Source organism: Anser cygnoides, chromosome 19, assembly GCF_040182565.1.
Source record: "Anser cygnoides isolate HZ-2024a breed goose chromosome 19, Taihu_goose_T2T_genome, whole genome shotgun sequence".
Lineage (NCBI taxonomy): Eukaryota > Metazoa > Chordata > Aves > Anseriformes > Anatidae > Anser > Anser cygnoides.
In genome coordinates, this window is record NC_089891.1 from 5,382,938 (window position 1) to 5,407,420 (window position 24,483).

Here is a 24,483-nt window from a genome sequence, read left to right on the forward strand (position 1 = left end):
GATATCCCCGATGAAATCTTTGTTGTGTTTTGGGGCACAGACCCGCCGACGTGCACCCAGGTGTCGGAAGGAGCAGGCCAGGAGTGTCCGGCTCTAAGGAGCGGTGGCTGCACGCGGCGGCACAAGCCAACAGCAGGAGCTGGTTGAGATGGAAAGACGCAAGGCTGGGATGTGGCACAGCCCTTGTCACCGCAGAGGGAGGGGACAAGGGGCTGCAGCAGCCGTGAGCACCCCTACCTGCCACTTCACAGGGCGGCAGGTGCCAGCAGTGCTGTGCCGAGGTCTCCCTGTCAGGCACAACTCCTGCGCTGCTCAGGGACCGGGCTCTGGCAAAGGTGAGGATGCCAGGAAGCTCCCTCAAAGGGGGGAAAAAAAACAAAAGTGAAATTAAATAATACAGAATAACGTGTATCCATGGGAATACACTCACTCCTGCATGCCTTGCTTTGGATCCTGTTAGCCTCTGGCACACATCTCCCCACGCTGTCACTGTGGCACTTCCTCCTCCCGCAGCGCCCTGCTGCACTTTGCGTCCTGCTGGTCCCCGGGGGAGCGGGTGGCAGAGCCCGAGGGGCGAGTGGGCACCCGCTGGGTGTCCCTTTAAGGGTACGCCTGGCTCGGAGCCCTGACCCGCCTCTGAGCTCGGCGTCACCCAGCTCTTCCTCCTTCCCCAGCGGGGTTTCTGTTTCCCCGGCTTCTTTCCCTCGCTGCCCCGATCCCCGGGACGAGATGGCTCTGTCCGTCTCGCCGAATCTGGCGGAGAAGCTGGTGTGCTCCATCTGCCTGGAGCTCTTCACCGTGCCCGTCACCTTGCCCTGCGGCCACAACTTCTGCGAGCGCTGCATCGGCGACCACAAGAGCAAGCAGGAGCAGGCGGCCGCCGGGGCCAAGCGGGGCTACCCGTGCCCCGAGTGCCGCTGGAGCTGCGAGCCGCAGCTGGAGCTGAAGAAGAACGTGACCCTGGGCAGCTTGGTGGAGCTGGCGCGGGAGGGCAAGGCGTGGGTGCAGCGGTGCGAGGCGGCCCACGGCGGGCTGTGCCTGCGGCACGGGCGCCCGCTGGAGCTGTACTGCAAGGAGGAGCAGCGGTGCATCTGCTGCGTCTGCACCGTGCAGCAGTGCCAGCGGCACCGGCGGGCGCTCTTCGAGGACGAGCACTCCAGGAAGCAGGTGGGAAATCGGGGTGGTGGGAGGCGAGCGGGGTGCGTGGTGCAGCGTCCTCCGCTGCTGACCCCAAAGCCAGGGCTGCGATGTATCACCGCGCACTGAGCTGTGCCCGGCCTCAGCTGAACTGCCACGGGCCCTGGAGGTGCCACCAGCACCCAGCGGCTCCCCCAGGCACCGGGGGCTGTTGGAGTGGCAGAGAGCTGGGTGAACCCAGCAGCACAAGTTAAAAGTCGCTAATATTTGTGACCCTCCCCCTCCCCGATCTAGAGGAAACAACCCTAAAGACACAAAACAAAGCAAAACCACTTTGTGCCTCCCCCCTGCTTCCCAAGCCTCGTCCTTCCCTGTGAGCCTTGTCCTGGAGGCTCCTGGGGGCAAAGCGAGCAGCAGCGCGCTCTGCTACGGGGTGTTGGTGCTCCCCTTTGCAGGCCCTTCTGGAAAAGTCCCTGAAAGAAGCCCAGGAGGAGTCGGAGAAGATCGAGCGGGCGTTGCAGGATCTGGAGGAGCGAACGCAGAGCATCAAGGTGACGCCGTGACCACCTCGGCGCTGGAGCCACGGGTGGGAGCGCGCTGGGTCTCACCGGTCTTCCTCGCCAGGACTCCTCCGAGGGGCTCAGATCGGTGATCCTGAGCAAATTCACCCACCTGGAGAAAGGCCTGGAGGCTTTCCGGTGTCAGATGGTGGCCAAGGTCGAGCAAGAGCTGGAGGCGGCGCTGGGGCGCGTGGAGGAGGACTCCAGCACCCTGAAGAATCACCTGGACGCCCTCAGACAGCACCAGGAGCAGGCACGGCACCTGCTGGCCTGCACCACGGACCACAGGACCTTCCTCGAGGTACTGTCCCGCTCCTTGCCCCGTAACACTGGCCGTAGACGTTTTGGGGGCACCCATCGGGGAGACGCGGGGTGTGTGCGCGCAGGTTTGGGAGCTGCTGCTCCTCCCCAGGCTGGTGCCCGGGTGTCTGTGTGTCCGTCCGCAGGAATTCCCCCTGCTCCCGGCCTGGGAGAGCCTGGCGGTGCCGCCCCCGGTGCAGTTCGACGCGGCCGGTGTGGTGGAGCCCGTCAGCGAGATCCTCGCCGGCATCTCCCGGCTCCTGCTGGAGGATTTGCCCGACGCCGTGGCCCCCAAAGCCCCCGACCCCGTTGTCCCAGGTAAGCTCTCTGCTTGCGGGGCCACCCCACAGGGCTCCACGTCACCCGGGCCAGTGTCACCATGCTGGGCAGGGGGTCGGGATGGGAGCACGCAGCTGCTTTCCAGCAGATGGGCATCAAGGGGACAGGAGGGGCTGGGGGGGCTCCCCTGTGTGTCCCCTCCTTGCTGGCAGCGCACGTGCCACCTCTCAGGCCTGGACACGATCGATTTCCTCCTCCTCCTCCCATCCAAGGGATGAGTTTTTGGGTGGCGTCACTCAGCGTCCCCGTCCCCCACAGGCCCGGTGCAGCCCAAGGGGACAGAGATGAAGGCAGCGACCCCTCTCCCCAAGTGCCAGATCCGAGCTGAGCTTCTGAAAGGTGAGGAGCATGGGGGGGGGGGAGCATTGTGGGACTGGGAAGGGGTTCGTTAGGGGGACAGCAGCACCAGGACTGGCTTTCCTATAAAAATGGGGGCTGCCACCGCCTGGCATTGGGTCGGTCGCTGCAGATCATGCCCTAGATCTCCTGGCCCCCATGTCCAGCTGCACCCTTCCCTTCCCCTCCCTGGGCTGAAACCGCTCTGATTCCTTAGGGACCATTTCCTAAATGCTCCTTCTCCCATCTCCTTGCTGAAAAAAGGAGGGATGGAGTATTTGGGGCTCTTTGCTCAGGTCACACTCTTCCCAGGAAGGCAATTGGTGCACACGGGACCTATAAGGATTCCTTCCATCAAGTCCCACAGGCTGTTCTCAGTGTTATTAATAGAAAAAAGCAAACAAACAGAAAAAACTTATTTATTAGCAGCAGACCTAAGCCCAGAATAGGCAGCTGGGCCAGGTTGCTGTGGGGTGCTGGGGCTGGCAAGTGCCAGGAGGAGTTACCACCACCTGATGAGAGTAACTCCCTGCAGTTCCATATTTGCTCACCATCCACCTGGTTCCCCACCTCCACCTCCACCCACACTCCTATTTTTTACTCTTAAAATCGAGCACCTTTTCTCCAAAATTACCCCTGAGCCACCACACGCTCGCTAGGTGCTGCTGGGTTTCTTCTTTCCCCCCGGGGGCCGTGTAAAGCGCGGCATCCTCCTGCCCCCCCCAGCTATTTCTGGGCTCTGGTTCCGCTCCTCGTAGCCGGGGGGCAGGCAGGTATCGCCCCCACCTCCCTCCTCTTCTCCTCTGAGCCAGCTGCGCGTTGTTCCCCTCTAGTTTTGGGCAGCCCTATGTAGCTTAAACCGCTCCAGCTGGCGCAAGCCTGGAGGTGTTAAGGTGGGACCGAGCATTTCGGCCCCATCCACGCCATCGCTCTCCCCAGACCACCGCAACCTCACCTTCGATCCCGACACGGCCAACAAGTACCTGGAGCTGTCGAAGGGCCACCGGCGAGCCAAGCATGGCACCAGCGCCGCGGGCGGGTGGCAGGAGCGGGGCAGCCCCTTCGAGCCCTGGCAGGTGCTGTGCGCGCAGGGCTACAGGCAGGGCTGCCACTACTGGGAGGTGACCACCTCCAGCCACTCCGTCATCCTGGGGGTGACGTACCGCGGCCTCCCCCGGCAGCAGCCGCCGGGCCACAAGTTCAGCATCGGGCTGGACGGGGGCTCATGGGGGCTGCAGGTGCGGGAGGACGGCTACCTGGCCTGGCACAAGGGCCGGGAGGAGAAAATCCAGCAGCGGCTCTACGCCGAGCTGGGGGTCCGCCTGGATTACGGCCGGGGGCTGCTTTCCTTCTACGGGCTCGGGGAGGAGACGCAGCTCATCCACTGCTTCCATGCCGTCTTCACCGAGCCGCTCTACCCCGTCTTCTGGCTGTGCGAGGGCCGCACCATCACGCTGGGCCGCAGGGACTGAGCCCCAGCCGGCCCCCCGAGCACCGTGCCCGGGGCAGGATGGGGTACGGTGACTTTAATGAGAGCCCGAGAGGCCAGGCATCCAAATCAGCCCCGATTTGCATACGCAAATAGCCCAATGGTGACACATGACAGGGAGAAGATGCACTGGTAACGGTGATGTCCTTGCAGCGGGATGAAAGCCCCGCTCGCTGTGCAGGGGTGCAAGGCCGTACTCCTCCTCTTCCTCCCCTCCTGGCAAAAGCCCCCAGGCCTGGAGATTTGGGGTGGGGGGACCCAGGTGCTGCAGGCAGGCTGGTGCAGGTCCCCAGCCCTCCCTATGTCCCTTTGCTGCTCTCGGAGGTGGCAGAGCCACTTTTTGGGGCACTATGCTGCAGCTGCTCTTTGTAAGACGCCGCTTTCCCCAATAAAGTGCTGGTTTTCTACTGGTTTGACCTCGATACTGGTGGGAGCTGCGGGACCAGGCGGTGCTGGCAGGGCTGAGCTGGGCACCCCTGCTCCCACATCCTGACGGGGCCAGCAGCAGGAAGCAGCCCCTTCGAGGCGGCAGAAACAGGAGGTGCTTTATTTACCGCAGCGCTGCGATAAGGAAACCTGGTTTCCTACAGCTCTGCCCCGAGGTTGATCCAGCACCAAAGAAAACCCGAAGCTTTGAAGCTTTTCCAAGGGTGAGAGCGCAGCTCCGGTATTTCCCCAGGGATGCTGGTGAGGAGTGACTGGGTGAAACTGGGCACCGGGTTCAAAGGCGCTGGGGCCGCGCATGGCAAGGAGCCAGCTCACCTGGATTCCTGCGGGGAGAAGAGGCCTGGAGGAGGAATCGCCACCTTCGGGGGCAGACGGGGCTCGCTGCGCTCCCTCCGTCACCCTGCACCTCCCAGCCCCGTCCTTGGGTGAGCAGGCGTGGACCTGGGAGCTTATCCAAGATGAAAAATGGCCTCGGGGGGGGGGGGTCACCGTGTGTCCAGCAGGCAGCTCATCAGGCTGAAAGCACTTTGCTGCCTCCCTGTCCCATCCTATCCCCATCCCATTCCCACCCCTATTCCCTTCCCTATCCCTGTCCCATCCCCATCCCATCGCATTCCCATCCTTCCCCATCCCATCCCCATCCCCATCCCCATGCCCACCCTATCCCCATCCCAACCCCACCCCATCCCCTCCAGCTCCCTCCCAGCCCCTCAGCGGCCCCGAGGAGCAGCACACCGGGCACCCTTTCCATCCCCGGGGCACGGCCGCTGCCCGGGGTGGGGGGTGGGGGGGGTTCCCGGTACCCCCGCCCGGCCCCGGGGTGCGCAGCGGCGCTCGGGGGAGCCAAAAGCCGCGGGGGCCGGGGCTCCGGGCCGGCGGGCAGGAGGCGGAGCGGGCGGGCGGAGCTCGGTTCCCTCCCGCCCCGCAGCCGCCGGCGGGGCCGTTGGGGCCGCGGGGGCGAGCAGGGATGGAGGCCGCCGCCGGGAGCAGCCGGCCGGTGCCCTCCGCCGCCACCTCGGCGGCGTTGAGGCTAGCGCTGGCCGTGCCGGGTTTGCCCGACGGTCCCTTCGGTTGCCCGATCTGCTTGGACATCCTGAAGGACCCGGTGACGGTGCCGTGCGGGCACAATTTCTGCCAGGGTTGCCTGGGGAAGCTCCGGGGGAGGACGGGCCCCCCCGACGGCGGCGGGGCGGCGGCGGGCGGGGCGGCGGCTGCTCGCTGCCCGCTGTGCCAGGAGCCCTTCCCGGCGGCTCTGCGGCTCCGCAAGAACCGAGCCCTGTGCGAGGTCCTGCCGCTGCTGGGGGCTGCCTGCCCCGCGACCTCCCCCGTCGAGGCCGGCCCGAGCCCTCCCGGAGCCGGCTCCCCCCCTCCGACCTCCCCCAGCCCGCTGATGGCGCCGGGAGCCGAGGAGGAGCGGCCGGAGAGGGGAGAGGAGAAAGAGGAGAAAACAGAGGAAGAGGAGGGCGAGGAGGAAGGGGAGCAGGGGGTTTTGTGCGACGTGTGCCCCGAGGGGGCTCGGGCGGCGGCGGCTCGGTCGTGCCTGGTGTGCCTGGCGTCCTTCTGCGGGGCGCACCTGGAGCCCCACCGGCGAGCCCCCGCTTTCCGATCCCACCGCCTGGTCGCACCCCTCCGGCGGCTGGAAGAAGGGCTGTGCCCCCGCCACCTGCAGCCCTTCGACGGCTTCTGCCGAGCCGAGCAAACGTGCGTGTGCCCCCGCTGCCGCGCCCACGAGCACCGAGCCCACGACGTGGTGCCCCTCGAGCGGGAGCGGGAGCTCAAGGAGGTGCGTGGGGGGCTGGGGGAGGGGGGGGTGCGGGGGGATGTAACGGGGCGAGGGTGGGCGCTGGGTGCACGGCGAGGGGTGGGCGTCGGTGCTGTGGGCGTGGGGCGATGGGATCGCGGTGGGGTGCCATGCGCGGGGTGGGTGTTGAACCCTGTTCCCCACGGGGAGCCCTGTCCTGGTGCGGGGTGCGTGCCGCTGGGGTGCCCCGTGGGATGTGGGGTGGGCGGACCGCTCCCGTTGTCCCGTTGGGTTTGGGGATGGATGGGGGACACGGGCACGTGGGATCTCCCCAGCCCCGCCGCCCCAATGGGGTGCCCGCCCTCTCCGTCTCGTTCCCACAGCTCCGTCAAGGAGGTTTTGCTCTGCGCGCTGGCTCCCTGCCCGGCCGCTGCTCCCGCTCCATGAGCCCTTTGTGCTGCGCCTTTTGGCAGCGGGGTTTTTTTCCGTCACTCCCATTCCCAGATGCGGCTGAGTCACCTCCCAGATTCGCACCCCACGAACACCCCCGGGGGCTCCCAGCATGGGGCCTCCGCGGGGCGCAGGGCGATGGAACTGGCGGTGTGGCGGCGTCGGGGACCTCGGGGGGGGTTTGCTCATCCCAGGCGTGAGCCTGGGGCACAGGTGCCCAGCGGCAGCCCCGAGCCGGCTCCTGCTCCTTCGTGGGCTCTTGGGGCTGCGGGGAAACCCTTCTGATTAGTCATAGGGGCCTTAAAATAGAAAGCACGCATGATCCCAGCTCCGAGGAGCTGCTGGACCGAGACAGGCGCTGCTCAGCATCGCCACTGTCTGCGGGGTGGGAAGGAGGGACAGGGAGAGCGTCTGCCCCAGCTCTCCGGGCATGGGTGCTGCAGGGACCGAGCTCTGGCGGGGAACCGACCCCAGCGAAGGGTGCGATGCTGTGCTGGCACCCAGGGGACCTGTCCCCGTGATGGGCAACGGGCTGGTGCTAACAATAGCCTGCCAGGAAACGTCGTGTTCGGACGGTGCTTCCTTTGCAGCAAAACAGCACCCTGTGCTCCCGAGCTGTTTTGCTTTGCTTTTATAAGAAATTTCCAGCGGCCACAGTGCTCCGTGGCTGCCCGTTGGTTTCTGCACCAGTCCCAGGTGGCTTTTTCCAGCCTTGGCCATGCAGCTTATTGGTGCTCGCTGCAATCGCTGCCTGAGAATGAGCACAATTTTGCTTTCAAATTCCTGGTTTGTTGTTCCAAGCTGAGAGGGCAGCGGGGAGCACAGAGGTGGGCACTGCACTTTGCAGCCCGGTTGCTCTTCTAGTTTTGCTAGAAGTAATCAAGCGAGAAGAGAGATTTGCAGGTTGGATGGGTTCAGAGGGTTCCAGAGGGAGGAAGTGGGGAAAATAACTCGTGATCTCCTTGCACCCTTCACCTGAAGCCCAAAAGCAAAGTCGTGTGGGCTGCGGATTGGCAGGGTTTATTGCTGGGCTCTGAGCAGGGCGCAGAGCTCAGCGCTCACCCTTTGTGCCCGCAGGCCCAGCAAGCCAAATTCCTCAGCAATGTGGAGAACGAGCTGGAGGAGCTGGCCGTCACCATCACGCAGACCAAGAAGATGGTGGAGCTCATTAAGGTGACCGCCATGGCCCCGCTCCGTCAGCAGGGGAGCAGGGTGCTCCCCTCCCGCTCCTTGTGACACTGACCCATCTCTCCCCGTGCTCAGGGTGTCGCCACGAAGGAGAAGGAGCGGGTCGAGAAGCTCTTTGCAGAAGCCTCCGAGGTCCTGGCGACCTTCCAGAAGGAGGTGGCCGGTTTCATCGAGGACGGGGAGCGCTCCATGCTGGGGGAGGCCGAGCTCGACCTCCGCTGGAAGGAGGAGAGGCGAGCCAAGCTGGCCCAGTGCAAGCAAAACCTGCAGAACGTCCCCAGCAAGGACACCATCTACTTCCTCCAGGTGCCTTGGGGGGGTTGGTGGTGAGGAGAAGGAGCTGGAGATGCTGTCTTTTGGTTTTGGTTTCGTTTCTTGTGGAGCTGGGTGCAGGCAACCCCGAGATGGGAGGCTGCAGGGTCTCCGCCCTGTTTGCAGCATCCTGCTGCTGCAGGACTGCGCTGCCAAAGCTTTTTTCTCCACCACCTCCCTCCTTCTCCAGGACTCGGGAGAAGCTGATGCGTTGGCCAGGCTCAGTACCTAGGTGTGGGGTCGCAGAGGCAGAGGTTGGGGTGCCCCACTGCCCCATTCTGCACCCACCCTGGCCAGCAGAGACCTTTTGGGGAGGAGACGGGCACGGTCGGAGCCCAGCTTTGAAAAGGAGCGAAGAGAAGGCGCCAGAAACACGTGGCCAGGCTCTCCTCCCTTCTGCAAGCCTGATTTTGGGCCAAGTCCTGCGAGCTGCCAGTTCCCAAATCCTCCGGGGCAGGGTGGGGTTGCGGAACAAGAGGCAACTTCGGCGTGTTTGAAACCTCCTGAAATTCTGTCTTTTTGGCTCAGGAGTTTCAAGCCTTAAAAATAGCCGTGGAAGACAACCTCTCTCCGGCTCCGAGCTTCCAGAACGAGCTCAACTTCACCAAATGCACCCAGGCCGTGTGCGCCGTGAAGGACATGCTGTCGGCTGTCTGCAAAAAGCAGTGGGACCGCTTGCAGGGGAAAGGCGCCGATGGGCTGAATCCCCAGGAGATGGGGGAAGGTTTGTGCCCCCCCGGCCCCTCTGCCCATGGGTGCTGTGCAGGGCACCCAAACGTGTGTCTTCCCCGCGTGGACGGGAGATGCCTGCGGGCTCGGGGGCTCCTGGTAGCGCTGGCCCCTCTCTCAGGCACGGTTGCACAATCGCTGTCTGTGCTAACGCCTCCTCCTTGAGGTTTTATGAATTTTTCCACGGAGACCAGAGACTTGAGAGGCAACAAACAGCCTGGGAGTTAGGCAGGGCCCTGCGGGAGGGGGCGAGTGGCCAAAGTGGCCTCCCGTGAAAGGGGACCGTTTCTTCTGGGACAGGCAATCCCCTCATCAGGCAGGCTGCGGTGTCCCAGGGCTGCCCGGGGTGGGAAGCCGCCCTGGCTGGAGGCTGGGGACTCTCCCTGGCTGCGCTCCCATCCAGGCTGAGCTCCCTCCTGTCCCTCGTTTTCCTGTGGGAATCACAGCCGGTTCCTTGCCCCGTTTGTCCCCCTGGGGTGGAAAAAGTGGCCTCTTTCCTTTCCCGATCCTGCAGGGATGTGCGGGGAGAGTTGGAGACACAGCCACAGCTCAGGGTGATGCTTCGGTAACACCCTTGGCGGTGGCAGCACTTTTACTGGTGGCAAACCCTTCTATCCCTTTTATTTTTTTTTCAGCGATGACCGAGTCACGGTTTCCAGACAAGCCGAACAATTCCGCCTGCCTGGAGAGCCGCGATTACTTCCTGAAATGTAAGTGACGGCCTTTTGCTTTGACGCTTGTTGCCATGGCCCATCTCCCCTCTCTCCTCTCCCCACCGGCTCCGTCCCGCTCGCCCGGCAGGCGCTGGTCCTGCTGCCGTGCGCCAGAGGAAATATTGCTCAGCTAACGGGGAAGTCTCCTCGCTTTCCTGACGACGGCCCTAATCCGTTTAGGTGGTTTTTTCCCTAGCCTGCGGTTCTGCCGGAGCAGCTGCCAGGGGGGCTGTAGGCGTGTAATTTCGGCTGCCTTCCAGCCCTGGGCGAGTTGGATCCTTGGTTAAATTAGATCAGGGTTTTGTGCGTCTGCCTCGTTTGCCACAGGGCAGTGGTGGGACGCAGGTCGGCGGCAAGTGCGTGGCACGGAGGGGTGATTCGGGGGCTGTGCAGGGAGTTGCGGCGAGGCAGGGAAGGTTTGGTGGAAGGAGCACATGGGAGAGTCGTGTGAATTGAGGAAGCTGGTGGTGGTAAACTGGCCGCAGCCCGGGGGTGCTCTGGTGAGGCGCTGGGTGAGCGGGCCACGGCAGGGCGAGGAAGAGGAAGGTCTGGAACAGGGCAGGAGATCGGAGAGCCTCACTGGGGCAGGTGAGGAAGGGAGACAAAGCTCTTCTGGCTGCCTGAAGCCTGCTTTCACGTGGGATGTTCCTATCACCAGTCTGTCAGGTGGATTCTCTGATGTCTGATAACATGGTTGAGCTTGTTTTGCAGCCCATCTGCTCTCTCCTCTGACCGGTAACCTGTATTCACCCTGGGTATGGGAATGCCACAGTTTTGAGCCCCTTATCCTCATCATCTGAAATCAGCCATGGGATTTAAAAGCGAGAGGACAGGGTGGTGGCTTAAGGACGCTGCAGAAACTGAGCTGCTTGGGGTCGGAAAGGAGCAGGGGAATTGCTGAACGCTGGAGCAGGGGATCAGAGCAGGGAGGGCTGGGGGGATTTCCTCCCTCATCATCCTCGTGTCTTCTTCCTCCCCTACACAGTTGCCTTCATCATTGACCTGGACAGTGACACGGCCGACAAGTTCATCCAGCTATTCAGCACCAAGGGAGCCAAGCGGGTGCTTTGCCCCATCCCCTACCCGGAGAGCCCGATCCGCTTTATCAACTGCGAGCAAGTGCTGGGTGTGAACCTCATGAACCGGGGCAACTACTACTGGGAGGTGGAGCTCATCGACGGCTGGGTGAGCATCGGTGTCGTCACCGAGGACTTCAACCCCCGGGAAGCCTACAACCGCTGCCGCCTGGGGCGCAACGAGAAGTCCTGCTGCCTGCAGTGGAACGGACAGAACTACGTGGCCTGGTATGGTGGCGTTGAGTCTGTCATCCAGCAGCCGTTTTTCCACACGATCGGGGTCTTCCTGGAGTATTCGGAGAAGGCCCTGACCTTCTATGGAGTCAAGGACTCCAAGATGACATGCCTGCAGCAGCTCAAGGCCTCCCCTTTAAGGAAGATTCAGTTAGACCCCTTCCAGAACAAGATCAACAACTACTTCACCTCTCTGTTCTCGTTCAGGCTGAAACCGGCCTTCTTCCTGGAGAGCGTCGATGCCCACCTGCAGATTGGGCCACTGAAGAAAGATTGCGTTTCGGTGCTCAAGCGCCGGTAACTTCCCCGAGGGACGGGAAGGCCCTGGAGGGTCTCTCCTGCAGCAGGCCACCGCCATCACGTCCCTCTTTGTATGTCCGGGGTCGCGATGGTCCTCTCTTGGCGCGGCACCTTGCTCAGAAGCACCGCTGCATCGCAGAATCAAGCCACCTAGGTTGGGAAACACCTTCGAGATCTCCAAGTGGAACCATCAGCCTGACCGACCAAATCCCATCACCAGGCCATGTTGGGGTGCCGGGCTGCCCGCTCCCTCTCCTCCCCACCTGCTCGTGCCGCCCGGCGACTCGTGTGGGTCCCTGCTTTGTGCCTTGTGTGTCGCCGCCGCTTTTCGTAGCGTGGGCTCAGCACCGCCCGCACGCTGCTTCCTGAAGTGCCTTTGCAGCAGCAAGCCCGGCGTGGATGGGGCGAACCCCAAAGCCTCTCCCCGCGGGGCTCGACACTGATTAGTGCCACAAACAGGAAGCGAAGATCTCTGCCTTCCCCCGTGTTTGGGATGCTGTGGAAAAGCCGCGGTCCTGCGTGTGCTGGAGCCCCGGGCTATTCCCTACCACGGCCAAACATCCCGGCTGGGAAAGGGGAGAAATGCCAGCACAGTTCCTGCCTTGAGAAACAAAGTGAGCAGCGCAGATCAGTTTTGAGGATGTGCTTTCAGTAAACGCATTCTTGGGGAACTGCTTTCAGAAGCCTTACAGTCAAATTTCCCCTCCCTTTTTTGATGACCCTGCTATTTTAGGGGATTTTAACACTGTTGAACTCCCAGTTCTTCAAGTACCCTGGGCACACTTGAGCTGCAAATGTACCCCATAGCTTAGAGAGCTTTTCAAGCAACAAAGAGGTGCTGTGAGTATTCCCAGGGGCAAATGGCGTGTCTTAGGGAGAGCTGTGAGTGACTGCATCAACAAAAGGTAAAGTTAGTTATTAAGTGACACTTTAAGCTCTGGGAACAAGTAACAATTAACAAAAACTACTCTCAAGCCAGTGTCCCTTCTGGGAAAGGTGGTAACTTCAGGCTGAGAGGCAAAATGCCCATTTGTGTGTCCTAAAGGAGCTTTTCCAGCTCTGCCCTGAAGACGTTACAGAGGCGGCACAGTGCGGCTCCTGTCTCAGCCCGCCCTGCCTTCGTCCAAGTTTATTTTTTCTGGGATTAGTTGGCTACCTACCTCTTGAAGCCTGCTTTACAGAATCGTAATGCTGTGTAATATATACCTAGAGAGAAAATCTATTGGGCCAGATTCTTTGCTGGCGTGAATGAGTCAGTGATGATGCACCAACAGTCAGCAAGGATGGAAAATGTCCCACATAGCTAAATATACAATAAATATATATATGTATTCCCCAAAGGATAAGCTGGAAATGATAGTGGTATATTCAGAGGGAGGGAGACAGGGAAAAAAAGTGAACGTGGGGGGAAAAAAAGGCAGCCACAAAGCCAAGAGGTTTGAAGTTCTAGCCACATTTACCTAACCAGTGAGGCTTGAAGAGCTCCTTTACCCATGCTGCCAGCTCCCGCTGGCATGGGCAGAGGTCCCAGCAAACAGCCACTGCTGTCAGCTCTCAAATGCGGGGCTGAGGGCTCCGAATGCAGCCTCCCCGTCCCCAGGGCAGGGCTGGAGCACTGATGCACAGAGGGGACCACTGGGATGTGCCCGAAACTGCTCCTTCTCCGCTCCTCCTGAAATGCTGCAGGCGGTGGGAAGCGGGGTGTAGGTCTTCCCTTGAATGAAGGGAATTTCCTGATTTCCCCTTCTCAGGATGAAATCATCATGGCCAGCGGGAATGCTGCCCAGATGGGAATTCACTCCCCATGTCCTGAGCTCCTACCTCGAAAACACTTTGTTGTGCTCGCGCCAGTTTCCCTCCTGCAAAACAGCCTTTGCACGAGGTGTCAGCGGTGACACAGCACAGGCATCGGTGCTGTTTTGTTAGCAGCGGAGAGCATTTAGTATCAGAAATGCCTTGCCAGATAAGAAGGCTGGAGACGTGCGGCAGCCTGTGCTTGGTGATGTGCTGGGAGGAAGAGGAAGGTAACCTTGATCTGTGCTGCACGCCGGCGGGAAGAGATCTTGCATATGGGCTGGTGTCTTGGCTTGGTCTGGGCCCCAAATGTCATTTATTCAGGCAAAACTCCCACTGTTTGCAGTGAGGAGTTTTGCCAGAGTAAATACAGTGGATCTGGGCCTTTGCCCCATTTCATTTGGCCGTGGGCGGGTTGATGGCTCCCTGGGGGAACGGCGCGCTTGAGCCGCAATCCCTTCCTTCCCTGCGTTGCCCAACGCAAAGACGTGAGCCTCTGCTCCTTGAGGGTTTGAGATGGCTTGCAGGGATCCCACACTTCTCCCTTTCCATCCCTGCAGCCGCAGGAGGACGCGTCAGGAGCCTGGGCTCTGCTTTTGCTGGTGCCACTGCTGTCTGCAGTGGGGGCGAGTCGCTCGATTCCTGTCTGCCCCCATAGCTGGGGTGCTGATGTGCAGCTTTCCAGAGGGTTTGGAGAGCTCCTGTAGATGCAGTGTGTTTGGAAAGTGTTATCAAACCCTCTCCTTCCTGCTGCTGTTTTTTATCCTGGTTGGAAGTGCTATAAATCCTGGCGGGTTAGGGCGTAAAGCAAATTCTGACCGATTTAAGATGAGGGCAATCGCTTCAGGGTGTTGGACCAGGGTTTGCTCTGTGTTGCCAATAATTTGGGGTGTAAACTGGAATGATTAGGAAATGTGCACTATACCAGCCTTGGATTTCTGGTTTTTTTTTCTTTTTGCTGTATATGAAAGGATAAACACAGCATGTGGTGAGTTTAGATAGATAGCACTTTGCAATTTAAACAGCCTTTCCATGCTCCCTTGAGTTATTTTTGCTGTCACAGAGTGTTCCTCTTTTTAATTAGGATTTTTAAATATACAGTTACTGTAGAGTCTTTTACAGTGTGTGAAGAAACTGTAACAGAATAATATAATGTTGGTGGAGACTATGATTTGCCATTAAATGTTACACAAACATAGCTCTGGGTTGTCTCTCCTTTAAATACCAAACCACTGAAGTTGTCCTATTATCCCCTGTTTATATTTTCCGTGTCCTGTACATCTGGCATAAAATAGCAGAGATTTTATTTTCCAAGAGCGTCTGAGGGGTTTGTGCCAAATACACATTTTTATTGCTCGAGTACAAAAGGAGCGGAAGAATCCTGGAATCCAACAGCAATATTGTCAGTTCTGGGCAGTTCAAAACAATGGATGTCTCAAGTCCCTCCTTGCCTCTTTTATACCTCTGTCCTCGACTTAGAAATAACAAAGTTGAAAGGAACAGGTTAGGCATTTTTTCCTTGGTGTTTTAATCTGAGTATAAATTTCCAAGGTTTTCCATGTAACAAGGAGGTTTAGAGCTTCCCATGCATGCCAGCACTTTTTTTAAAATGAAGGCTGAGTTTCTTAATACCAAATGTCAGCTGGAGCTATGAGAAGAACATCACTGGGCAAGTATTAGTTCATGAGAGGTGGCAGTGCTTCAGCTGGGAGCTGTGGTGGAAGCTGTGTGAATGTCTGCTACTGACTTTAATAGGAGAGGAATCAAGGCTGTTTGTTATAACCATTTCTTAAAAGGGAAACTTACAACTTATTGAAAAAGCGGATACGTAAAGCACAAACTTGTGCTTTTCTTGCCAGGAACTGTGCAGATTATGTCACTGCATTTATTTAAATCTGGTTTCTATTGTGTAGCGTTTCTCATTTTCCCCCTACCCCAGCTGATTCCCAGAAAGAGCTGGAGGGGGCTGGGCTGCAAGCACCGCAGGGAAAAGCTCAAATCCATGTAAAACAATAAAATTTTGGATAATGTATGTTCTTAATATATATTCGTGCATTATAATATGAGGAGCCCTTTTAATGAAATTATGCATATTTTTTTTTTAAGAGCTAACTCCTGCTTGCTCACCTGGAGCAGCAGATTATACCCAACCTAAAGCTATGCCAACAGCACAGATACTTTCCTGTATCCAGATTTCCTCCAGGCAGAGGGGGTCCTGTTTTGTAGGGTGACCGTTCAGTCCTTCCAGAGTAACCCTTGTGAGTATAAAGGGGTAATATTAGGAACACAAAGCATGGTGCGCATCCAATATTGGACAAAAGACTGTTTGCAGGTGTATGAAACACAAAATGTGCATCAAGCCTGAATTAAAAGAATGATGGAAACCAAGCAAGCATATTTGCTATTAAAGGGACTAAGCCTCACCTTGCATAGTACCACCAGATTTGTGCGATTTTTATTCTGAACACCTGAATTCTGCCCTGACCACCCATTGAAAGCCCAATTTTGTCTTTATTTCTTTTACTTATGGGCTTTTCCCTGGGAGAGGCTTCCAAAGAGCATTAAAATTGCTTGTGGTTGCATGGTTTTCATACAAAAAAACAAAACAAAACAACTTGCGTGCAAAACTGGATAGCCTGCTAGCAAAAACATTTCAGCCGCTAGTGGGCTGGCCCGGAAATGTCTTCCAAAAAAAAGACTTGCAAACCACAAGAAAATACAAGCAGATTTGAAAGCTGTCAGGGTGCTGGGCGAACTCCCCTTGCTTTCCTTGTGAGCAGCGTGGCAGGGACTAAAATAGGAAGCTGGGAAGACTGCTGCCAAATGAGGCAGGCTCCAAATAACTTAAATAATTTTATTATATATGGTCAGAGGGCCGTGTAATCAAATGATTAATGGGTTTGTAAACATGTTTAGGAGGCCTCCTGAAAAGGAGACTAGCTCTTTGGATTACCCCCCCTGTTATGTCTAGCAAACAGAAAATTTAATACAATCTCAGCAGCTGGCTGTGGCTCAGTAAATTAACACTGGTTGTTAATTGCACAGGGCTGCCCATCTCCTCAGGGATGGCGAGGCTGTGGCGGGTGGGCCCCGGGGGGCTTTGTGGGGGAGGATGGAGGTGGTGAGTGAAGCTGCGGGATGTGATTCTGGGCAGAAGAAGGGTGGAAGCACCCCTCACAGCGCTCAGTAACCGGGCCGGGAGCCATGTCCCCCAAATCAGATTTTTTATTTTATTTCACTTTTTTTTTTGGGGGGGGGACATGGCGTCCGGGGCCAGGAGACTACAATTCCCATCATGCCCCGCGCGCGGCGGAGGCCCCATCCCACCGACATCTCCGCGAGCCGCGCATGCGCAGAGCGGGCCCGAGGCTGCGAAGCGGCGGCGGCGGCTGCGGCCATGGCGCTGAACAGGAACCACTCGGAGGGCGGCGGCGTCATCATCAACAACAGCGAGAGGTGAGGAGCCGGCCCGCGGCCCCCCTCCGGCCCCGGGGGGCGGCCTCGGCCCCCTTCCGCCCCTCCTCGGGGGGTCCGGTGGGGACGGGAGGGGAGGGGGAGAGAGGGGCGGGGCGACGGGGGTCACGTGGTGCTGGGGGGGCTCGCGCACCCCCCGCCATTTTGTGTGTGTGCGTGTGGGGGGGGGTTAACCCTTTAGGTGCCGGGTGGGGGGGGCTGGAAAAAAGAGGTGTGGGGCCGCGGGTAAAAGGCCGCGGGTGCCGCGGGTGGTGGCACCCCCCCGGCTACCGAAGGCCAGGGACAAGACTGAGTTCCTCCCAACCCCGTTTTTGTGACTGAGATGCCCAAGCGATGGCTTGGACCTCCGGCAGCCTCGTTGCGTAACCGAGCCTGAGCAGTGCCTGCTTCAGCGGTCCTTCCTCTGTTGCGGTGGTGAACCAGGTGAGGGAACTCGCCCAGCAGAAACGCGGCGTAACGTAATAAATGTACTTATGTTGAGGTCTTGATCAGTTTAATTGACTAGATTCGCTGCCTGGCTGCTCAAGCAGCAGCAGCTGTGCCAGCACGCTGAGGAAGGAGCACAGGGCTGAGAACAAGCAGCCGCTACTACTGAAGTTGCTGCGGCCAACAACAAAAAACCTGCCAGCAGGCTGATTTTTGTCTGCTGAGCATTGGCCTGAAGTTAAACGCAGTTATGGTAGGTCAGTAAGCTGAGTGCATTTTGCACTTCTGCCTAAACTGTAACACCACGTCTCTTCTCCCGTCTTGTTTGCAGTGTTTTGATGACCTATGACCACGTAGAAATTACCTTCAGTGATATCGAACCTATGCCAGATGCCTTCAAAGGGACCAAGAAAGGGAGTGTTTTCTTGACTCCCTACAGAGTAAGTAATAAAAGGCTTTATCTTGCATAAGGAGATAAATGTTCTTCATGATTCTGTATTTAAATGCTCTCAGTGCATGAAAGTCAGGATAATCTACTACTCCTTGAAGTATGGCTCATCCTCTCCCTCTGGGGAGCATTATGAATACATTGTGTATACTGTCTATCCGTCAAAAGATAATAAATCTGATTACTTCTTGTACAAGCAGCTGTTTAGTCCATTAGGCAGCTTCAAGATTGGAAATTAGCGGTGGTCTGGAAATGCTGAAAGCAACAGTTCAGCTACTAAATCATAGCTGTGCAGAGCAGCAAGTTCTCTAGAAATTGGGAGGAGTATTATCTTAGCAAGTGTAATCTTTCTGGATGGCTTTATTGCCTTGAGGCTTCAGTTTACCCTTGTGACTGTTCTGTGTAGCTTAGGGCTTGCAGAAATGACAAGGATCTTTAAGTGTGGGAAGCAGCTTCAGTCCATCGAGAAGTCTCTTCAGATAATAAATTGGGGCTGCGTTTCCTGTTTGTTTTAAACACCCTTTACAATGTTATTTCCTTTTTTTAGGTTATCTTTGTATCAAAGGGAAAGGATGCTATGCAGTCTTTTGGGATGGCCTTTTATTTGTTGAAAGACTGTGAAATTAAGCAACCTGTCTTTGGAGCAAATTATATCAAGGGTACAGTGAAAGCAGAGGCAGGAGGTACGTATGGTACTGATATGCAGTTAAACTAAGATATAGGATGTATAGTTTGTAGTGAAATAAGTATGCAGTGCAACTTAAACTTGGATACTGACCACATGGGTTCTTACAGTACTGTTAAAATGCGTTTCTCTCTTTGAAACCAGCAGCTAAAAATATTCCCCTTGTCTGCTGTCTGCACAGTGACAATGAACAGATCTGTTCTGCAACTGATCTCATTCCTGCCCTCTGTACAAAATTCTGAGTCCAGTCAACCAAGTGATCTCACTGAGTAAACATCAGAGCAGAGAGCAGGCAGCGGTGGCAAAACTGAGGATGTCGTTTAGCTTTCGTCAGTTAGGCTTATTTCTTAGTTCTGTGTCCAGATCCTTCTATGACAAACAGGCGTGATCCTTTCTGGATCTATGTGGGTTTTGAGGTGCTGATCTCCAGAACACTGTTCTCCATCGTTTCCTGTGAAATTCAAGGAAAAACATGTTACTGCCGTAGTGCATCTTGGAAGTAAAATGACACTTGTTTGGAAAAGAATGAACTATCTTGAAATTAGGGAATCTTCAAGGGGCAGTTTCGTAGTTTCATATTATGTTCATTTGGAAGATTCTGGTAGACTTTTTTCAAATTTTTTTTTAATCACTCTTCTGTACTTCTACTTTTTACCAAGGCATGATTCAGTAAACTCTTTTCCATCTCTAGCTTGACTTATTCTATTAGCTGTGTCTCTGCAATCACAGTGCAGTGCTTAGGAGACCTCGGTCTATTATCCTGAAATCAGCATTACAGCTTCTGTATGAGAGCAAAACGGGACCATCCAGCGTGAGAGGAAGGCCGAGCAGTAAGGACAAACACTGTAAACTGTGTGAAAGGCGAACTGCTTCAGCTAAAATCTCTGCGAGTTTTCCCCAGAGGCTGTCTCCTTTAATAAGGATGTTGCTTTAACAGCCATGAGAGTCTGGTTTAGCTCAAAAGGTTCTTTAATCTACATGTCCCTGTTTCAGCACTGACACAGCTACTGTTTTGATGCATTGTTGGGACTGTGGGCTGTGCATGTTTTTCTCTTTTAGCCTGTAATATGAGATGTTGCTAATTCATTTTTTTTATTATCCTAACTTGATATCTTTTCTATGGACTCTTAATGGATTTATGTGGTCCGTGTTTTTCATTAAGCTCTTTGCTTCACTGGGCACTTGAACTCCCAAACTAATTTATAGCTGACAGTTAGGTGTGGTTGCAAAAGCCTTCTAGCAAACAGGATTAACAAAATCCCTGTCTTCTGCACTAATCTTATACAAAGCTAAAGTAAATCCAGCACTTTTGATAGCTTGGTCTGTTGGCAGCCAGTGTGATAACAGGCACAACTTCAGAAAGCTATTGAATGTCTTCCCCCATTGATCCTTTCTTCAGGTGTTTCTTGACCTGAAAATACTGTCCTGTGTGAAATTTTCTGATAATAGGGTAATTCTGTTGCTTTATCTGCAGCTTTTTCTTGGATATCTGGGATAAGCTCTTTAAAGAATTATGTACAGGACATCTGTAGATAAAGCGCAGAAGCTAAATAGTACCAAAATGGCTTCTCCTTAATTGTGATTTCTGTTTTCCCTCCCTGCAGGCGGCTGGGAAGGATCTGCCACGTTCAAGATGACTTTTTCAGCTGGGGGCGCTATCGAGTTTGGACAGCGTATGCTGCAAGTGGCATCCCAAGGTATGGGAGCCTAGTGGTCTCTGCCACTTAGTTTTGTGGTTTTGGGAGGCATTGCCTTAATCTTACAGCAGTGGCAGTTTTAATTTGGAACAGGCTGGATTCCAGTCCGTGTGAGTGTCAGGCTGTATCTGCAACTTACTTGCTTTAGAAAAACATTTTTTTTCCACATGTAACAAGCAGTGGGTTTATTAGGGTTGAAGTTTTTCAGATGGGGACTCTTTAAGTTTGTTGTAGTTCTTGGTCTGCACGTTACGCAGGTTTGATGTTCTGATGGGGTGAATTTATCTGTACTTCTTTAGCCTCCAGAGGTGAAGTGCCCAATGGAGCTTATGGCTATTCCTATATGCCAAATGGATCCTATGCTTTTGCACCACCTGCAGCTAATGGGGGCTATCCATACCCACCACCTCCTCCTGGTAAGTCTGAGGGTCGAGAATGGGGATGATTCTAGTTAGCAAGAGTTTGAATAAGTAAAAAAGGGAAAGAAATCCTAATTTTACATTCTCTCTTACATTGGATCTGATGCCTTGTGTAACTTGTTTCTCAGTGTATTTGCCGGTGGCTTTTTTTGGGTGTATGCTGTGACCCACCCAAAGGAGTTAAGTCTTTTGCTGTGTTATCTCCTTTCCTGACAGAGTTTTATCCTCCCCCCCCTGTTGGGGGTGGAGATATGGGTTACATGCAGCTTCCACCCCCGCCGTACCCAGGGCCCATGGAACCCCCCACCAGTGGTCCCGATCTGCCTTCCACTCCCGCAGGTAAGAGTTATCTTCAGGGGAATTAGCTCACGGCTGCTTTATGATGTCCATAGCACTGGCTGCTGGGAGAAGTGGGCAGACATTCTCTTGTTGCTTCCTGACAACAGCTGTGCAAAAATGTATAAGGAATCATTGTTTGAAAGGCTGAGGCTGTTGAGCATCAGTGTTATTGCTCAGAAAAGTCATAGCTTTATTACCCTCACTGAGAATTCATGTCTTACCTCTTGGGGAACTGAGAGGCAACTTAGAAGTTCCACTTAAGTTAAAAGTGTTTAGGAGAGGGGGCTTAGGGAGCCCCCCTAATCTTCAGCCCTGTATATCTAGCTCAGTGTGGAGGCCAGCCTGGTTCTCACCATCAGCAGATACTTTTCAGTTGGATTTGTTCTTGTTGTGACAAGAAAAAAAAAAAAAACAAAACCAAACCACCCAACACTTGTGATTCTCCTGTTGTGGTAATCTTGCTCTGTTAGGTGAATAAAAAGAAATTGATGTTGAAATATGTTTCTTGTCTGTGTTAGTTAGCAAATACGTCTTTGCTGATACCTGCTCCCTGTTTTCCCATTTCCCTTTAACCTGTTTGCTTTTGCTTAAACAATTTGGAACTGAGGAACAGATAATGGAAAGGAGCTGGGGAAAAGTCAGTCTTGTTTTTATTCGTTTTGGATTTATCAAAGTGATTTTGAACATGATTTTGAACGGTCTGCATGTGGGAAAGAATGAGAAATTAGCTTTTGTGGTTGGACAGAACCATAGACTTCTCATAGATAAGGACACTTATCTGAGTAAGCTTAACTTGTCTCTGGTTTGAATAAACAACCAATCATCATTGAACTATTATTTGGAAGATGGCACTGATCCAGAAAGGCGTACAGGACTTTTATATTCCGCAGAAATAAAGGATCTGGATTGTCTTCCTAAATTACCTCCTACTAAGTAAATCCTCTGAGCTGCTATAAACTTGTGCTGATTTTTGTTTTGTACTTTCACTCCCAAGAAGGATGGTTGGTTGACTGCCTTTTTCAGGGTTATTGTCTGTATTCAGGCAAAACAGCTGTTAGTGTTTATATGTGGGCTAACAAGCAACTTCCAGGTGACATTTCCAAACTAAGTCTTGGTCTGTTTCGCCTCTCATTTGACAGTCCTGTGGCAACTGAATCTTTGCTATTTAGAAGAGTTAATGTTTGGTTGTTGTGTTTATGTTGTAGCTATTTTGGAACCTGAGGGTTGGTAAGATAATGTTTTGTAACAGTTAATGGCCAAGACTGGAATTTTGATGATAAAATTTCTCTGTATGTCACCAAATCTGTAACTTCTGTTTCTGTGACAGCTGAAGCGAAAGCTGCTGAAGCTGCTGCCAGTGCTTACTACAACCCAGTCAACCCACATAACGTCTATATGCCCACGGTAAGTTCCTCTATCTTTTTTTTTTTTTTAATCAGTTTGAGTGTTTGTTGTCTGCAAAACTAGTCCATGTTTCCATCAAGGAAACTGGTCTGTGCTAAAATGGAGTTTCTGGAAGGGTTTTCTGTTCGTAAGAGTCAGAATCATGTACAAGTAGCAAAGGTTCAAAAGTACTGTGTTGTGTTTGCTGTGTCACTGAGAAAAAGAAGTTTGTCTGAATCGATTGTTTTGTTTTGTTTTGTTTTCCTTAGCAATGAATTGATGTTCTTTTACTGTCTTTACTTCAGGACCAGCCACCCCCTCCTCCGTACTTCCCACCAGAGGATAAGAAAAACCAATAAGCTACCACAGAACTTCTCCACGACTCATCGCTTTCTTACTTCCCATTTTGGCTGAATCTTGGGGCATGGCCCATAACATTGACGAGTAGAGTCTTACCTCAAGGCACATGGCTTTCCTGGACTTTAGTGGTAGATATGTGCAGAGCAAGGGGAGAGAATTCAACAGCCTTGGTACCTCGTAGAGCTCTGAGGGTTTGCCGTCCTACCACAGTATTCCCTTCTTCCTGTGCACGCCATCCCTAGAACTGGAGGTTTTCTTCGTCTGTGATAGTTTCCTTTATGTCTGTTTCCTTTCATACTTAAATTGTACCTCTTTAGAGTAAGCAACTGCTCCAGACTCATAATTAACAAGCTCATAACGTAGAAACAAGGCTGTTGGGGGGTCTTGACTTTACCTTGGTGTACTGCCAAGAGTATCTCTGGACACAGGGATGTCTCTGGGTATCCCTCTCAACCCAGAGAGTCGCATCCAGCTTTTCCCTCCCCTACCGAGAAAGGGCTTCAAAAGGAACCTTTGGAATCTCAGAGGAAATAGATATCTATTAAATTTAGCAGATATCTATTAATTTTTTTTCAAATAAGTTGTTCCTAACCATCCTGACAAGTAATCTGATAGCCCTCCAAGTTTTCCTGCTGTGCACTATGGTGATGCTGACAAGTTTCCTTTTTTTTAAGAAAACGTACTGCCCCTACTGCCCTTGGCTGATTAGTAGCATCTAACTAGTTACAGATCGTATGGGAACACTAATTTTCTGTTGTCTCTTTTTGCCAGTTAGATGTGTGGGCTTGAGATCACTAAGTCCTGGATATTGTCTTTATAGTCATTAATGCACTTTTTTTTCCTCTGCTGTAACACAAGTTACACCTTTTGGCCAGTGAAGCATCTTAATCCTGTGGTTTAACTGGTGAATTAATAGGTAATAGGGAGAAAATAGTTGCTTCTGCCCTGGAAGCACTTGAGAGAATATGCAAAAAGGTGAAATGAGTTGTTGGGTATAACTGAGCTGGGCAGTTGAATGTTGTTTAATGCTGTTAGTGTTCCTGGATCAGCTGTGAATTCACTTCTCAGTAACTGGAATGTCAGCTCCCTGGACTGAGGGTTCAAGCATTTTCCTTCCGTGACATTGATTCTTTGATCTCATTAGCAATGACTGTAGTGCTCAGAACCTCTGCACGAATGGGCAGTAACCAGGTTGTGAAACCGCGTTGTACAAAGCTTTGCACAAATCAGATTTTACTGACTTGTGACAGTGTCTGTGAGAGAGAGAAGATCCGTCCCAGCAAGTGTGAAGAAAGATCATATGCTAGGGAACTGCTGAGACTTACTGCATGCAGCCTGCTTGGAGAGAAAAATGGTCCACCTCTTGTTTTCTTTTCATTTGAGTCTAGGTGATTAATGGAATTGCTACTCTCTGTGCACTGACTTTTCTAGAATTGCTACTGCAGTGATGTAAAGAAATGGTTATTTTAAAAAATATATATTTATTTTGAAAATGTTTGATTAATATATTAATGTGAAATGACTTTTGAATGCAGATTTGTTTTGCTGAGACTGTGAAATAAAGAGAAATCAGCTCAAAAATTGGTGTTGTGCATTTGTGTGTGTGTGTGTGTCTCAATGGGCAAAGTTGACAGCGACTTAGTAGCTTTGGATGGGGGCAGAGGGAATTTAAACAACAGCAAAATTGCTTGGTACAGAGGGATTTTCTTCTTGCCTTGGCTCGTCATTGGTGGCATTAGTCACTTGATTTCTCTTGAATTGGGCTTATTTTGTGAAATGATAATCAGGTGTTAAATCTTTACAAATGCTCATTTCACGGATCCTGTTGTAAATTGGTGACACAGCTGCTCAATGTTTTACCAAGATGGTTGTTTTTTCCAGACTAGTTGTCCTTGTAATCCTTTGCAATCTATTGCTGAAAGTAGTCATTGAGGAACAAAGTAGAGTTAGTAGACAGCAAAAACTTAGTGCCTCTAAAATCTACCTCTAATTACCAGACAGCAATCCCTGATATTACCCATTTTTAATTTTTTTTTTTTTTTTTAGTGTTCTGAGATGTCTGGACAGCTGTATTCAGCTAGGTCTGAACTCTCTAAGGTGGTGTGGT

General features: G+C 53.8%; 3 protein-coding genes across 5 annotated transcripts; all 3 read left to right on the top strand.

The window, feature by feature from the left end:
* The first annotated feature begins 379 nt into the window (after positions 1-379).
* On the top strand, positions 380-4,568 carry TRIM65 (tripartite motif containing 65). The gene is made up of 6 exons (XM_013179202.3): positions 380-1,167; positions 1,593-1,688; positions 1,762-1,998; positions 2,144-2,315; positions 2,595-2,675; positions 3,612-4,568. Exons 1-6 carry the CDS (start codon positions 415-417, stop codon positions 4,142-4,144), a joined length of 1,872 nt encoding a protein of 623 aa, XP_013034656.3. The 5' UTR covers positions 380-414; the 3' UTR covers positions 4,145-4,568.
* A 962-nt stretch (positions 4,569-5,530) lies between these two features.
* On the top strand, positions 5,531-14,343 carry TRIM47 (tripartite motif containing 47). The gene is made up of 6 exons (XM_048064157.2): positions 5,531-6,391; positions 7,877-7,972; positions 8,063-8,293; positions 8,828-9,023; positions 9,664-9,738; positions 10,727-14,343. Exons 1-6 carry the CDS (start codon positions 5,576-5,578, stop codon positions 11,350-11,352), a joined length of 2,040 nt encoding a protein of 679 aa, XP_047920114.2. The 5' UTR covers positions 5,531-5,575; the 3' UTR covers positions 11,353-14,343.
* Positions 14,344-16,453: 2,110 nt separating this feature from the next.
* Positions 16,454-23,046, top strand: WBP2 (WW domain binding protein 2). Of its 3 annotated transcripts, none has more exons than XM_048064163.2 (8): positions 16,454-16,601; positions 17,377-17,485; positions 18,041-18,176; positions 19,783-19,875; positions 20,175-20,291; positions 20,511-20,633; positions 21,961-22,037; positions 22,322-23,046. In XM_048064163.2, the coding sequence occupies exons 1-8, from the start codon at positions 16,543-16,545 to the stop codon at positions 22,373-22,375; spliced, it is 768 nt and encodes a 255-aa protein (XP_047920120.1). In that variant the 5' UTR covers positions 16,454-16,542; the 3' UTR covers positions 22,376-23,046. The 3 variants fall into 3 exon arrangements, with proteins under 3 accessions (XP_047920120.1, XP_013034637.1, XP_013034638.1); XM_013179183.3 differs by lacking the exon at positions 16,454-16,601 and adding an exon at positions 16,823-17,042; XM_013179184.3 differs by lacking the exon at positions 16,454-16,601 and adding an exon at positions 17,133-17,298.
* Positions 23,047-24,483: the final 1,437 nt, after the last annotated feature.